General features: G+C 32.5%; 4 protein-coding genes across 5 annotated transcripts in view; all 4 read left to right on the top strand.

Moving 5' to 3' along the window:
* Positions 1 to 17,026, top strand: part of LOC130987821 (uncharacterized) — a 551,243-nt gene that overhangs the window by 106,690 nt on the left and 427,527 nt on the right. The gene's annotated exons all lie outside the window — the stretch shown is intronic.
* On the top strand, positions 10,468 to 12,931 carry LOC130987790 (pentatricopeptide repeat-containing protein At4g39530-like). The gene has a single exon (XM_057911465.1). The coding sequence runs from the start codon at positions 10,799 to 10,801 to the stop codon at positions 12,776 to 12,778; it is 1,980 nt and encodes a 659-aa protein (XP_057767448.1). The 5' UTR covers positions 10,468 to 10,798; the 3' UTR covers positions 12,779 to 12,931.
* Positions 12,846 to 14,535, top strand: LOC130987831 (protein transport protein Sec61 subunit gamma-1-like). Of its 2 annotated transcripts, XM_057911530.1 has the most exons (3): positions 12,846 to 13,094; positions 13,188 to 13,305; positions 14,375 to 14,535. In XM_057911530.1, the coding sequence occupies exons 1-2, from the start codon at positions 13,001 to 13,003 to the stop codon at positions 13,301 to 13,303; spliced, it is 210 nt and encodes a 69-aa protein (XP_057767513.1). In that variant the 5' UTR covers positions 12,846 to 13,000; the 3' UTR covers positions 13,304 to 13,305; positions 14,375 to 14,535. The 2 variants fall into 2 exon arrangements, with proteins under 2 accessions (XP_057767513.1, XP_057767514.1); XM_057911531.1 differs by having other exon boundaries at positions 12,906 to 13,094; positions 13,188 to 14,535.
* Positions 15,661 to 16,379, top strand: LOC130987826 (uncharacterized). The gene has a single exon (XM_057911525.1). It carries the CDS (start codon positions 15,763 to 15,765, stop codon positions 16,225 to 16,227), a length of 465 nt encoding a protein of 154 aa, XP_057767508.1. The 5' UTR covers positions 15,661 to 15,762; the 3' UTR covers positions 16,228 to 16,379.

Here is a 17,026-nt window from a genome sequence, read left to right as displayed (position 1 = left end):
CTGACCTCCAGAAAGTGAATTACTTCTGTAACTTATAAGCAATTTATTAAAAAAATAGTTATTAAAAAAATATGCAATTTATAATTTTGAAGTTGAATACTTTTTTATATTATACAACTATAATAAAATTAGTACTAATATTTTCTTGAAGAAAATGTAATATTTTTATAACTTATATAGATGATAGATCTCACTAATACTATAATTGTTCAAATAAAGATGACTTTTATAGTTGTATGTGCGTCAAATCAATGACCAACATCAATTAACAACATATTTTTATCAACGATCATTATTAGCTAGTAAAATATCTACCAAAATATCCATATATTTTTTATTTAAGATTTCTACTAAGCAAAAAAGTTTTTCTAAAACTTATTTTTTATGCATATTAGCAAAAAAGATTTTCTAGAACTTTTGATGAATAATTTTTATTCATTAAGAAAATAAGTCTATTTAATTGAGAAGAATAGAGTATGTTTTATCAATGCGGATGAGGACAATAGAGATGACAAAAAGTTGGATGGTTGTTTTGAGCACACCAAAATCTATATTCTTTTTTCGGTGTGAATTTATAATTTTTTGTAGACAAATTTAAAACTAAAATGAATTAATTTTTTTAATGAAATAAATTGAATGAGGAAAATGACATAAGATAATATAACAGTTCAAGATTTTTATTAAGAAAGTAAATTATTTTTCTAATAATTCATTGAAAATTGAAATTATTTTGAATTGACATTTTCACATCCTTTCTTTCACGCTTCATAAAAAAATCGAACATCTTCAAGTTCAACTTGTAATAACGAATTTAATTGTATTCTAAATTTTTTTTATTATTGTTCACCTCATATTTTCTACTTAAAAATTATGAAGTTTACATAATCTTGATAGATTGATTAATCTTAAATTTCAAATATTTTACATATGTTGATTAAATATTCAAGAAAGAATAAATAAATGAATATCTTAAAGTCTATTTTAATCATAGATGTTACCAATATAAATATTTTAATAATATTATAAATATTTTAATAATATTATAAATATTTATTGAATAATTTATTTACATTTATATGTATGACTAACAAATATAAAATATTTAAAAGATCAAATATTCATTAATACTTAAATTGGGGAAATATGAAAAATTATTACAAAAAAATATTTCATATAATCATAAATAGAAGAAAATAAGAACACATAAAAAGGTTTAAAAAATAATTATTTCTAAAATTAGTAAGGTGATTTTGACGGGAAAATATAACTTACTATTTATGTAAGTGGTTAAGCTTTTATATATATATATATATATATATATATATATATATATATAGATACACGATTCAAGGCTATCATCGATAGGACAGAGACGGAGATAAAATACGTGTTCAAGCAAAAAGAGGGAACACTCGAAAAGGGAAACCTAGCTTTGTGAGACTATTGTGGATAACAAGGCATATTGTTGGAGATTGATAGGTAAAATATTTGAGAGGCAAAATGCTGCAACAGGGGAATTTTTTTTCATTCTTTACCTGATTTTTGAATTTATGACAGATAAGGAAGGAGTATAAGATAGATGAATCCTCTCCATCTGTTTGTGGATTAAACTGTGTAACAAAACTATGTACTACAAAATTGATAAAAAAAAATAAACAGATTATTTGCAATAGTTTCCTGAAAAATTGAGACTGGCTACGCTTGCAGATCACTCTTCATATTGATAACATTATAACATGATCATGAACAAGATGGTAATTTTAAATAAGTAGAACATCTCATGCATTGATAAAATAGCTTGAAAGGGGCTAGAATTGTTTTCAAAGGATTGCCTTCAAATAGGCTCAAAATATGAATATTCAAAACAATTTATATGCTCGCTGCAGCCACCAAACCAAAAACAGATAAGGCTTAGGCATTTGTGGAGATATTGCTAAAGATTTCATGAGTGAATGTATTCAATCTTTTATCTAAAATGACTTTATTTTAACGTCTCAAGACGGTCAACATAGGTTAGATAATATGAAGGCGTGTGTGTTTTAATTTGTCTAGATTCAAGTTGTTTACCATGTGTTTTATTTGATATTACACAAGTTTGTTGGTATTTTGTGCAAGATTTGCATGGTTCGTAAATGGAAGGTGGCGGATGCTAAGAGCGTAAGAAAAACGTGAATTTGAAGAAGCAATTTGATGGAATTTTATGAAAGATTTCGAGAGATACAAGATCAAGACACTTAGAGACAGATATATGCTTATGTATTTCTATAATTCTTAGCCGATAGTCTTTTGATTTAATTGTTTAAAGCTTGTTTTAGTATTACTAAACACTAGCGTCAAACCCGTCGAAATTCAACGGGAATCATTTTATGTCATCATTTATAATTATTTTATGTTATTTTTATTACTATAGCATATGAAATATTTTATATATAAATTATTTCTTTAATTAATTTGATATGATCAAATTAAATTAGTAATACAATATTTGAAATAATATTAATCTTAATCACTTTCGCCAATTAAATATAGGTTGCGATAATAGAAATACATTTTTATATAAATATTCATTTGATGAAGTTTATAAAAGTTGATGCGGGATTGAAGATTTTAGAAGAAAAAAATATGTAAATTTAAAGTATGATATGATATACGATTGATGTGTCGCATCTGCTGTTAATCGTATATCGATAATATTTACTCTCTCCGTCACTCAAACATTTTCCGCTTTTTTTTTTCTATTTTGGTTCGTCCCCAAAACATCTTTGGTGGACGTCGTATTCCACCAAATAATTCTTGCAATCTCACCAAAAATTAAATGAGTATAGTAACAAGCAGGGTCGAACCACAGAGAACGGGTAATTGCAATCAAATTCCTAAAGATCTAATTTTTGATGTAGCCACCACGCCTTAAAGTGATAGCAAAATTAATTTACTAAGAAAATAAATAAATCAACGAAAATCACACTAGAAATAAATCAAAGAAAAGGTAACTCGGCTCGAATAAATCCATATTAATTTAATGACTCTGATCATCGACACAATGATTAATTAATCCCTATCGACCAACCAGTTAATTAATCCCTATCAACCAACCAGTTAATTAATCCCTATCATACTTACCGTGAAACGCAACGGACGTACCCCAATTCATACTTACTGTATCGATAAATAGCTGGAGACGCCAGACCTACTTATTTCCCTTATTAAAATATAACCTAGCTGGAGACGTCAGACCTAGATTTAATATTCTAATAGCATTAAGATGAAGGAACCCAGTTTAGATAAATTATCCTAGATACGCTAGTAATAATCCATCCACCAATTTATTCCTACTACGAACATGATAGCTTTATCACTAATCATCCATATTCCAACAATTACGGATTGGGGAAACCAATTGACTGTAATCCAATTTAACCTAAGTTGATCGGGCTTAAATTAAATCAGAACTATCTTTAAACACAATGAACAAATCTTTAACCTAAGTTGATCAGGCTTAAATTAAATCAGAACTATCTTTAAACACAAGGAACAAATCGAAATCAATAGGAACCAATTTTATGCTCAATTAGGTCTCACATATTATTAAATTAATGCTTCATTATTCTCACCGAATTAAAGAAATTTAGCTAGTCATACTATTAAAATAAAATTAGAAACAATAAAATAAAATAGAAGAAATATGAAACTAAGAAAATAAATTGCAATGGAATTAAAAATATGAATCACCACTTTTGAACCAAATAAATTCGCCTACTGCACACTTGAAACTAGCCGCCAAGTTCCAAGTAAAAAACAAAAAAAAACAATATCAATTCTTAATCTAAAGACAAAAACGTGTAGTGCTTAAAAATAAAACCTAACCTCTAACTAATCTATGTGGCTGTACTCGAAACTAAATTAATCCTCTAATATATATAATACTCCCTAGTTGGCGGCTGAGTGGAGCACAAGGTCAAGGGATTTAATCCCTCAAATAACCGTCTCTTTAGAGCACTCCCAGCAGAAATTCCAAAATTATGCTCATATATTCCTCCCTAAAGCTTTCCTATTTAATTTTAGGATCTCATTTTTATAAATGCATACATCAAATCTCCTATTTTCTACATAAAACAATAATTATGTGTGGGCCCTACTAATTAAAAGCTTAAAATAAATTTAGGGTGGGTGTAAATTTAAGATTGAACTTAGGTAGGTGTAAAATTTTTTGTGGGCCCCATCCAATTTAGGGGATCTGCTAGATGCATTTTTTATCTCATTTTCAATTGTTTTAGCCTAAATTTAGAGTTAGTGATGCATTTAGGTGATCTGCTGAGAGTGCTCTTAGCCCACTAAATGGGCTTAATCGGCCAACACCACAAAGGCCCAAAAAATAAATAAAAACAAGAGTTTAAGGCTTAACTAAATATAAAATAAATAACTCCAAGCCCAGCTCTAATTATCTCTTAAAAATCATGCCAACTTCATCAAAATTCCCGACTTTCATCATCTCCCAGCATCTGCCATCTTCATTCTCCATCCACGCAATTCCTGCGCCAAAACACCAACGACTTGGGTAATATCAAATAAAAACACACGATAATAAACACAAATCTAGACAACTAATTCACACACATCAATCTTCCTAACATATTTTTGGAAACAATTTCACTAATTATTATTCTTACAATTTCACTTTTTGTGGGACTCGTTCTCCACCTTCACTAACTATCACTCTTATAATTAATTTCACTTTTTGTGGGACCCATTCTCAACTTATCAAATACATAACTAACTTTTATTAAAACTCGTGTCATCCTCTCTTAAGAAGATGCGTTTAAAAACAGGCAAATGGACCCTCGAAGTGCTAATGTGTTTTAATTTGGCTGGGTTGCGATAATCAAATGGATATGTAGGATTTATAATTAAATGGATATGTTGAATTTATCTAATAGTTTTATACAATTATTTAATAGTACAGACTTTATCTAATAGTTTTATACATTATTTAATAGTATAGAATTTATCTATAAATTTATATGATTATTTAATAGTTTGTAAATGTAAAAATTGATTAAAAATGTATAAATAAATAAGAATGAATAAGAATTGAGGAAAATTAGAATGATGTGATTATACGATGCCACGTAAAATATGATTTATTTTGCTATAATGTAAAAATTGATTATAAATATATAAATAGATAAGAATGAATGACAGAATGAGAATTGAGGAAAATTAGAATGAAGTGATTATACGATGCCACGTAGGATAAGATTTATTTTGTTATAATATATGTAGGATTTATAATTAAATGGATATGTTGGATTTATCTAATAGTTTTATATAATTATTTAATAGTACAGACTTTATCTAATAGTTTTATACGATTATTTAATAGTATAGAATTTATCTATAAATTTATATGATTATTTAATAGTTTTTAAATGTAAAAATTGATTAGAAATATATAAATAAATAAGAATGAAGGAGAATTGAAGAAAATTAGAATGAAGTTATCATACATGCCACGTAGGATATGATTTATTTTGCTATAATGTAAAAATTGATTAGAAATATATAAATAGTTAAGAATGAATGAGAATTGAGGAAAATTAGAATGGAGTGATTATACGATGTCACGTAAGATAAGATTTATTTTGCTATTATATACGTAGGAATATGATTATTTAATAGTTTGTAAATGTAAAAATTGATTAGAAATGTATAAATAAATAAGAATGAATAAGAATTGAGGAAAATTAGAATGAAGTGATTATACGATGCCACGTAAAATATGATTTATTTTGCTATAATGTAAAAATTGATTAGAAATATATAAATAGATAAGAATGAATGAGAATTGAGGAAAATTAGAATGAAGTGATTATACGATGCCACGTAGGATAAGATTTATTTTGTTATAATATATGTAGGATTTATAATTAAATGGATATGTTGGATTTATCTAATAGTTTTATATAATTATTTAATAGTACAGACTTTATCTAATAGTTTTATACGATTATTTAATAGTATAGAATTTATCTATAAACTTATATGATTATTTAATAGTTTTTAAATGTAAAAATTGATTAGAAATATATAAATAAATAAGAATGAAGGAGAATTGAAGAAAATTAGAATGAAGTGATTATACGATGCCAGGTAAGATATGATTTATTTTGCTATAATGTAAAAATTGATTAGAAATATATAAATAGATAAGAATGAATGAGAATTTAGGAAAATTAGAATGGAGTGATTATACGATGCCACGTAGGATAAGATTTATTTTGCTATTATATACGTAGGATATTTAATAGTACAGACTTTATCTAATAGTTTTATACGATTATTTAATAGTATAGAATTTATCTATAAATTTATATGATTATTTAATAGTTTTTAAATGTAAAAATTGATTAGAAATATATAAATAAATAAGAATGAAGGAGAATTGAAGAAAATTAGAATGAAGTGATTATACGATGCCAAGTAGGATATAATTTATTTTGCTATAATGTAAAAAAAATTGATTAGAAATATATAAATAGATAAGAATGAATGAGAATTGAGGAAAATTAGAATGGAGTGATTATACGATGTCAGATAGGATAAGATTTATTTTGCTATTATAAACATAGGATTAGTTGGGCTTATAATTAAATTAGTCATTTATTTGGCTCATAGAATTAGGGACGTGAGGTATTAGATGGGCGGCTAGGTATTAGGGATTAGGGAATAATATATTAGTTTAGTTTAGTTTGGTGAGCCACACGTTTTGTTTTTAATTCCCTAGACTAAGAGTTTATTTTTGTTTTACTTTTGCTTTTGGAGTTGGCGGCTTGGATCACCAATTCTTGGCAGACAACTTTTAATTCTTAAATGGTGGTGACTTCTTTTATTTTCAATTCCAATTTATTTACTTGGTTTCATGTTCATCTTTATTTATTTGATTGTTGCTAGTTTAATTATAAGTAGCTAATTTTTTAATTCGGCGAGAATAATGAAGTACTGATTTGATATTGGTGAGATTTAATTGTTCATATAATTGATTCCTATGAATTTCGATTTATTTCTTGTGTTTAACGACAATTCTAATTTTATTTAAGCCTGATCAACTTAGATTTAATTGGATTATAGTCAATCGATTTCTGTCAATTCGTAATTGTTGAAATATGGCTGATTAGTGATAAAGCTACAATGTTCGTAATAAGAATAAATTGATAGACGAATTATTATTTGCGTTCTTGGGTAATTTGTCCTTCATCTTAATGCTATTAGAATATTAAATGTAGGTCTGGCGTTTCTAGTTAGGTTATATTTTAATAAGGGAAATAGGCAGGTCTGGCGTCTCCAGCTGTTTATCGACACAATAAGTAGGAATTGGGTATGTCAGTGCGTTCACGGTATCCTATAACTGGTTGGTTGATAGGGATTAATTTATCTTTGCGTCGATGATCAAAGTTATTAAATTGGTATGGATTTATTCGAGCCGAGTTACCTTTCTTTAATTGAATTTTAGTAATTGTTTATTTGATTCCTTAGTTTATTAATATTTCTCTCTTAAAATTAAGGCGTGGTGGCTACACCAATTTAGATCCCTAGGAAATTGATTGCAATTACATGTTCTCTGTAGTTCGACCCTGCTTGCTACTAAACTATACTAATTCTTAGCTATTGCGGAAATTATTTGGTGGTATACGACGTCCACCAATTTTTTTTTTCTTTTCTTTAATATACAACAGCACCCTTCTGATTCTATACACCGGTATAGAAAAAAATCAGAAGGGTACCCCTTTGTCTCTCCTCATCCCAACCTCGTACACCCGCGAATCCTACTCTACTCATCCCAAGCTCGTACACAGGACTCTCCTTTTGTCTCTTAAATGCCCCTTGCCCTGCGAATCCTATTCTATCCATCCCAACGCAGTTGTTAAATCTGTAATACATACATATACTAAACACTTTTATTTACATTTACTGAACATGTGTGATCATTTTATACAAAAATATGTTATTACATATTTTATTAAAAAACAATTATGTAATATAATTATTACCTATAAAATATTCAAGAGATTAAAAATAACTAATGCAATAATTAATTACCTATATAATCATAATGACTGATTAATCTTAAATTTCAAATATTTTACATATGCTGATTAAATATTCAACAAAGAATAAATAAATAAATATCTTAATTTCTATTTTAATCATAGATGTTACCAATATAAATATTTTAATAATATTATATTGGCTATTGAATAGTTTATTTACATTTATCTGTATGACTAACAAATACTCCCTCCGTCCATGAAAGAACTTCCTAGGAGGGAGTGGCACGGGTTTTAATAAAATGTTGTATAGTGTATTGAGAGTGGAGAAAAGGTTGTAAAGTGTATTGGGAATTATGAAAAAGTATTAATAATTTATTGTGTTGTTTTAATTAATATTATTTGAGTGGTGGAAATTGTCTTTGGTGAGGTATTGTCCCAAAATAGGAAAAAGTAGGAAGTTCTTTCGTGGACGTCCCGAAATAGAAAAATAGGAAGTTCTTTCGTGGACGGAGGGAGTATAAAATATTTAAAAGATCAAAAGTTCACTAATACTTAAATTGGGACAATATGAAAACTTATAACAAAAAATATTTCATATAATCTTAAGTAGACGTAAATAACAACAAACAAAAAAAATTAAAAATAATAATTATTTCTAAAATAATAAGGTGATTTTGGCAGGAAAAAATAACTTACTATTTATATAAGTGGTTGAGCTTTTATATAGATATATAGATTTCAAAGTGAAAGGATACAAGAACGAATCGAAAAACATAAAAAAAAAAAGGAGAGAGAGATTTCAAATATATACAGGTACAAGACTGCATATTTGAGAAAAAAAAAACTTAAATGATTTAATAGGTGATACTCATGTCAACAGAGATCACATTTTTTTTTTTGTGACCGCATGAAAGAAACTCCAAGAACTCTAGTTGGTGTGTGCGTCAAATCTGAAGCCGAATTAATAAGTACTCCCTCCGTCCCCCAAATAACTTCCTAGCAGGGAGGAGCATGAATTTTAAAATAAAGTTGTTGAGTGTATTGAAATTGATGAAAATATGTTATAATTAGTATTCAAAGTGGTGAAAAAAAGTGTTATAATTAGAATTGAGAACTACAAAAAATAATAATAGATGGGGTACTATTAGTGATGAAATAATATCTCAAGATGAATACAAAATTATTTAGGGGACGACTCAAAAAGAAAATATAAGAAGTTATGTGTGTGTGTTGGTCAAGCAGTAAGAGGTTAATGCCTAAGGCCAAAGGTTTTAGGTTCGAATCTCTTATGGTGCGATTTTTAAATTTCTTTATTTAATACTGTTAATTTATCAAAAAATATGTATATACAAAATTATTTAGAGACAAGTAGAATGAAGTAAGTTGATAAGTTTCAAATATTGAGATATAGCCATAAAATAAGTAAAGGTCAAGAATTTCATAATTAACCTCTTATTATGACACTGAAATGGGCGGCATGCATGGATTAGTCTAATCACAAGTGTGAGGTACATGGATTGAATTTGCTCTAATCGTTTACCATCAAACTCAAACTCATTTTCAATTCAAATACGTGTGGCATAAAACAATAATTCAATGTAAATCATTTACACCAAATTCATATCCAAAAATATATTTTATATATACGAATTCTTGTAATAATTTTTGTATGTTGTTTTCAAATTACAAATTAGCCCACAAAATGTTCCAATCACTAATTTCATACTAAATAAAATCTTATATCAACCACTTGATTATTAATAAATGAAATGCTGCAACAGGGGAATTTTTTTTCATTCTTTACCTGATTTTTGAATTTATGACAGATAAAGAAGGAGTATAAGATAGATGAATAAACGGATTATTTGCAATAGTTTCTTGAAAAGCATTGAATTCGAGAGGAAATAGTAATATTTTTTTTTATTATAATTCTCATAATAATTCAACATTTCCTAGCTGATCATATCTATTGTATTCACCTCAAAGTAAAAATTCTCAAATATCACAACAGATTGGAATTGGTTACTAACATATATGACATCTTCGACACGGTCGTTGCATCTATGAGCTAACATAGAAAATTATTTTTCTTATGAAATATTTCCAAATACAAGTTGATTTTAAGATTTTTCATTTTTGATGGCAAAAATGACAAAAGTGTCATATTCTTTATAGATGGAAGGGGAATATTTTTTTTTGAAATTTTAAAAATCATAAAAAACACCAAAAATTATTGAAAATTCATAATATTTTACGACAAATATTCCTAATTATCTCTAGCATATATTGATATAAAATATATTGGGCTCGTAGTTCGGTTTAATAAAATCAAATCAATAACCCAAAATGTAAAAGCCCACATTAAATTAAATTAAATAGGTTTCAAAATAGAAAGGAAATTATATACTCGCTGCCTTCTTCCTCACGGCATTTCTCAGTCCAGCCTTTCGATTTCTTCAATCCATAAAGAATTTGAGCTTAAACGTAACAGTATTTCAAAGATAGAAACGCATATATGCGTTTTTGCTGTTCAAAACCTGATAAAAAAAACAAAAACAAATAATGCGTTTGGTTTTGCTGTATTGTTGGAGCAAATTGCTCGCTGCATTTTGAGTTTTGCACCATTTTAATCTCTCCACAAAATTTTCATATGCATATTTCTACAGATACAGCTGCCACGGTTTCTTTCATTTGAAACAGATTGATTCATAGATATCTCGGCCATGTAACGAATTCGGACTGCCTACTAGTAGATGAAAAACCACAACTTTCTCTTATTCTGCGCAAGAGCAGCAGCGCTTTCATGGAAACATAAACCCGCATTTGTCCGCAGTTTTCATCACCCTCTACGTTGCCTCACTAATACCAACACCGACATCTACTCGTGTAACAGAATCATCAGTGACCTTCTCAAATCTGGGTCTCTCGATTCCGCCGCCAAGCTGTTCGATGAAATGACTGAACGAGATGTTATTACTTGGAACATTATGATTTCTGGGCATTATCGTCGTGGGTTTCTGAGAGAATCCTTAAGCTTGTACAACCAGATGGTCTCCCAATCTTTCGTCGAGAATTCGTCGACGTTTTCAACTCTTCTGAGTATCTGCAGCTCTGCAGGGTTGTTCAGAGAAGGACGCGAGGTTCATTGCAGAGCGGCCGTTCTCGGGTTTAGTACGAACGTGTACATTGGTTCCGCCCTCGTTGATCTCTATCTGCGAATGGGCTGCGCCGGCATTGCTCTAAGGCTGTTCGCTACATTGCCGGAGAGAAGCTTGGCCACGTGGAACGTTGCTCTGCGCGGATTGTGTGAAACGGGACGATCAAAAGAGTTGCTGAGAATGCATAATGAGATGAAGGTGGAAGGGCTGGAGCCTAATGGGGTCACCTTCTGCTATCTGATTCGGGGCTGTGGTTACGCGAGGTGTCTCGAAGAAGGAATGCAGCTGCATTGCTGTGTAATCAAGGGAGGATTGGTCGATTCAAATTTGTTCGTGGCCAATGCTTTGGTGGACTTCTACTCTGCCTGCGGGTGCTTGGCGGAGACGAGGAAGTCGTTCGAGGCTATACGGCCTCCAGACGTGATTTCTTGGAACTCTATGGTGTCCGTCTGTGCAGCAAGTGCGCGCATACACGAAGCTATTATCAACTTCCGAGGAATGCATTTGTTTGACAAGAAGCCGTCGGCTTGTTCGTTCTTGGGGTTCTTGAAACTATCCAGCTCGAGTAGAAATCTAGTATTCGGGCGGCAAACTCATTGCTGCGTCGTCAAGGCAGGGTTCGAAGCTGTGCTTCTGCGATCCGCCTTGATCGACATGTACGGGAAATGCGGAGATATTGATGGCGCGGTTCGTGTGTTCGACAGCGCTCCTGAGAGGACTCTCGAGTGCTGCAACTCTCTCATGACGGCTTTGCTCAAGTTCGATCTCGTGGAGGATGTGGTTGCCCTGTTTGGGGTGATGGTTGATGAGAGGATTGGGTTTGATGAGGTCAGTCTTTCTTCGTCTTTGAAAGCTACGGCGTCTTCTTCATTTCCTGCTTGCTGCTCGTTGCTGCACTGCTGCGCGATCAAATCAGGTTTCGAATCCGATGCTGCCGTGGCGTGCGCGCTGATTGATGCGTACTCGAGGTCCGGTGAAGTCGGATCCTCCCGCCGCCTCTTCGCCGGAATCCCCTCCCCAAATCTAGTCTGTTTCACGGCGGTTATCAGCGCGTTAGCGCGTAACGGAATGGGGAAGGAATGCGTTGCGATGCTGGATTTGATGATTGAAAACGGCGTGGAGCCTGATGAGGTGACGTTCCTGAGCGTTCTAACGGGTTGCAGCCATTCCGGACTGGTGGAGGAGGGAAGAGCGGTTTTCCACTCGATGCGAACTCGTCACGGGCTGCAACCGGAGAGGCGGCATTACTCGTGTATGGTTGATCTTCTAGGTCGCGCCGGTTTGCTAGACGAAGCGATGCGGGTGGTGGAAGGCACTCCGTGGGAGGAGGATTTCGTGATCTGGAGCTCTGTGTTGAGGAGTTGCAGAGTTCATCGAGATGAACAATTGGGGAATCGAGCTGCCGAGATGCTGATGCGCCTCCAACCGGAGAATCCTTGCAGTTGGTTGCAGGCGTCTTACTTCTACTCCGATATCGGAGATTTTGAGGCCGCCAAACATTACCGGGAGATCGCGGTGGCGAGGAAGGTGAGGAGGGAAATAGGTCGGAGCATGATTCAAGTGCGTGAATCGTGATCACTGTTGAAGACGACGATGTTTCCAGCTGTAAAATAGTGTAAACTCGCAGGGGCATTTTCGGTATTTCAGATAGCGTCATCGCCCTTGCCTTGTTGTCCTAGTTGGACTTCTTCCCCTTTATTTCGACGCTATAAAACTGCTCCATTTCCATTTTGTCCTTGCATCAATTACTCTCATCTCAAAACCCAGCTTGAGTTTGTTCAACGAGAGGAAAAGATCATGGATGCTTTGGATTCAGTTTTCGATCCGCTGAGAGACTTCTCCAAGGACAGCATCCGCCTCGTCAAGCGTTGCCACAAGCCCGATCGAAAAGGTACAGCTCCTCCGTGAGCATTGTGTCGCCGATCGATGCTTGTTGCCCTCATTTTCTTATAATTATCGCCTGATTTTGTGTGCTTTTTTGTAGAATTCACTAAGGTCGCGACTCGAACGGCGATCGGCTTCGTCGTGATGGGCTTCGTCGGATTTTTCGTCAAGTTGATTTTCATTCCCATCAACAATATCATCGTCGGCGCAGCCTAATTGTGAGTGTTTTAATTTTAGCTTTCCTTCTTCAGAAATTGCGATCTGAAATTTGTTTAGATTTTCGATTTGATGAGCCGATTGGTTTAATTTACGAATGTGTTAGTTTTCCTTTTTAGAGTTTTTGATCTGAAATTTGATTAGGTTTTCGATTTGATGAGTTAATTGGTTGTAATTAGGAATGTCTGTTGTGGTTTGAATCAATGTGGAGTTTTTCTCTGTGTGACATTGCCCCCCAAATAAATAAATAAGGGTTTAAAAAAAAAACAAATTAGCCTCCTTAACTTTACTCATATCTTTTCAATTTGCTGGTGGTGGTGCATGTGCATTTTACTATGCTTAGCAGCTTAGGTTTTTTGATGCCAATAAACAATCAGTAGTTGGAAATTATATGAGAATGTGGGTGTCACTGAGGGCTACTGATTTGATTTTGTGCAGAACTTGTTATTTGGTTTGGTATACTATATTTATGGGGGATCCAGTCATTCCAATTTGGTATCTTTTAATGTTGAAATAGAGAGGGTTTATGGTTTTCTTGAAATCATGTTAACCTATTGTTACTTCGACTTAATCGGATAAAACTATCTTCAGTTCCTAGCTTGGCCTTTATGATTTCGTGCCTCGTGCTGGTTTGAAAATAAAACTAACGAAGCAAGTTAGGCAGTGTTCGGGTTGACAAAAATCTCAAGGATACTCATGGAGAAATGCCTCTGCATTCTGAGTTATGTTTGTTTAATCAAACTAGATGTGCAAAGCATGAATGCAACTAGGTATAACACATGCTCGGTCGATAGAGCTTCACACGTTTGCTTACACGCCAAACCTTGGATGTTGTAAGCGATCTGAATACAGAGTGTTTTTTAGTTATAATTGTTTTCTTGGGGCGAAGTTTGTCGCTCTATGCTCCGCTCTTTGTGTCGTACTGCAAGTCAATTTGACAAGTTTGATTGCATGCTGTACATTCCATATGATAAATGTTGCAAGCTTCCATTGAGATGATGATTGAATGGTGTGTATGTTCATGACGAGAGGGGACTGACTGCAACTCTGTTTTTTCGTGTTTAATTGCAGAACTTCCAGTTGGTGCAAGAACCTTTCGAAACCAGGGAAGATTTGCAGTTCATTAGTTAGGCTCATTTTGGGAAATTTTGTAGCACTTTTCTGTGTAATTGTTGACAGTTATGTTATGTTTACTTGGTCTAATTATGAATCTCTGAGCTTTATTTTGACTACATTGTCCATATTCATATCCAGATGACTTACTTAGCCCTTATTGACCCTTATTGAATGCAGATTTGATTCAACCATGAATTCTTAATCTGCGATTTGATTAGTTATGAAATTTTATCAGGGATGATTGTTAGTAGATAGAATTCCCACATGCATCTGGCTGATCTGGAATTAGGTGATTCTGACTTTAAGATAAAACTGAAAATGAAGTATTTTGATTGATGACTTTGCAGAATTGTAGTAGTAATTTATTTGGTTAGTATTTTGGACATCAATGTATGCATCATGATACCAATATGTAGTTGACATTATTAAACGAGTTAATTGCAAGTTAAACCACAATTTTTTCAACTTTATTGCAGATCAGATCTAATTCTTAAAAACGTTTATATAATGTCACCTATCTCCCTTGATTTTTTTCACGAGTTTGAAGTTAAGATTATAGCTCAAATAATTGGGAAGTTCCAACTTGATCACGACAAATTCGACTTAATTATTTAGGTTTTGGACGTCCGAAAATGAAATTGACAACACGAGAGAACTGTTCGGATAATGGATTTGAAAAGTCACTGATTAATTTAACGTTTCAAAGTCGCACTTATGTGTGAAATTTCAGCTCCAAACTTGCATATACAAATGAGACTTGTATGTTGAAGTAGTGTCATTCGTAAATGTTCAAGTGTCATTTTCCGTAGTGTCATTCTGGAAACCAATTGCACGGTGTAATCGGTTGCACATGAGTATTTGTGTATAGTATAAATCGAAATGTTGAGATATTGTTGAAATATTTTGAGTATCATTTGCAATAAAAATCGTAAAATTGAGACTTAATTATCAATTAACTCTTATTATGAAAACTTAACATATCAATGCCCTTGATAAATGAGAGAGGATTGAGGCTCGTCTTCATAGTCAAAACCATTTCAAATCCTTATTCAAATCATTTCACAAAACAAAGGTATGTTTCCCAATAACTCCCTCCTAATTATCAACTATTAAAATATTGGCAAACCACCACCTGCCAATCACTAGAGAGATCTCTCAATAATGACTTTTGTTTGGTAAACAACTATCAATCAAAGGCATCAATTTAGCTCAACCTCCAAACAACAACCACAAAGTAGCCCTGCCTCCACAATGCTTATTTAAGCACACAAACAATCCCCCATTCTCCAACACACTTATATATCTTTATAATACACCAAGAATCCAACCCTAGCTACTACAAAATGGCCACCAAGAAACTAGAAGAGGAGCAACGTGCAGGAGCGGAGATCATCGAGGGCGCAGAGGAGTGCTACAACCACTCCCTGACACTCCTGCACGAGCTCGGGTTCCCCCGGGGCGTGCTGCCCCTCAAGGACCTCGAGGAGTGTGGCCTAGTCCGTGACACGGGGTTCGTGTGGATGAAGCAGAAGGCGCCCTACGAGCATTTCTTCGTGGGGTCCAACACCCTCGTGAGGTACGACCGGGAGGTGACCGCGTACGTAGAGAAGGGGAAGATGAAGAAGATGAGTGGGGTGAAGAGCAAGCAGTTTCTTCTTTGGGTGCCCATTGTTGAGATGAGCATTGAGGAGGCTGCAGCCGATAAGATTTATTTCAAGACTCCAATGGGGATTGGGAGATCTTTTCCTATCACAGCCTTCATGGATGAAGATGAGAAGAGCAAGCATTTGGAGCAACTCAAGGCGTAGAAACACAATTTTCATGAACCTTAAATTAGATCATCATCATATAATGTGTGATCAACTATTTTATTTTCTTTTTTTGCCTTATTAATGAGCAAGTTGGCAAAATTTTATGGCATTTGTATTGGACTTAATTATATGACTTATTTATTTCGATACGATCATGTTGTGTGTTTGTTCATCATATGTTTGTTGTCTTTCTTGCTACTTGCTACTATTTTAAAAGTGAAATAATATTCCAAAGCTTCTTATCACAAAAAAGAATATTTTTGTTGACCCACATATTGTAATCAAAATTTACCAACAAGTTATTTTATTAGTTTGTATTAACTGGTTACGCAATTGAGAGGAATTAAAGTTTGATAAACTCTAATTTAATGTTCCTTCTTGCATTAAACATAATTTGTGCATTTATTCAAGATAGTTTATGTAAGTTATTGTATTACCATAATACGATAAGTGATTCAAGCTCTTTTTTTTTCTTTAAAAAAAAAAAAAAACTCGCGGGTCTTATATAACATCTCCTGCATCATCTATTCATATTTATTTTAAAATTCTCATTTTATGCATTTTTAAAATATTGAATCTCACATCGAATTTTTAGTAGCCATCGTTGACTGAAAAATCTATACAAAAATATAATTCAATGCTATATCCCATGTGACATTCTCATATCTCAATTTGATCTCTCTATATTTTGAACATTTCAAATCAAAGCTTTGGTTAGAAAAATTATTTAAATTATATGTTAGGAAAATTTTGTATAGTTTTAGTATTTATATTAATAGGTATAAATTTATATAAT

The sequence above is a fragment of the Salvia miltiorrhiza genome, chromosome 6 (assembly GCF_028751815.1).
Source record: "Salvia miltiorrhiza cultivar Shanhuang (shh) chromosome 6, IMPLAD_Smil_shh, whole genome shotgun sequence".
Taxonomy (NCBI): domain Eukaryota; kingdom Viridiplantae; phylum Streptophyta; class Magnoliopsida; order Lamiales; family Lamiaceae; genus Salvia; species Salvia miltiorrhiza.
This window is presented reverse-complemented; position numbering and strand designations above follow the sequence as displayed.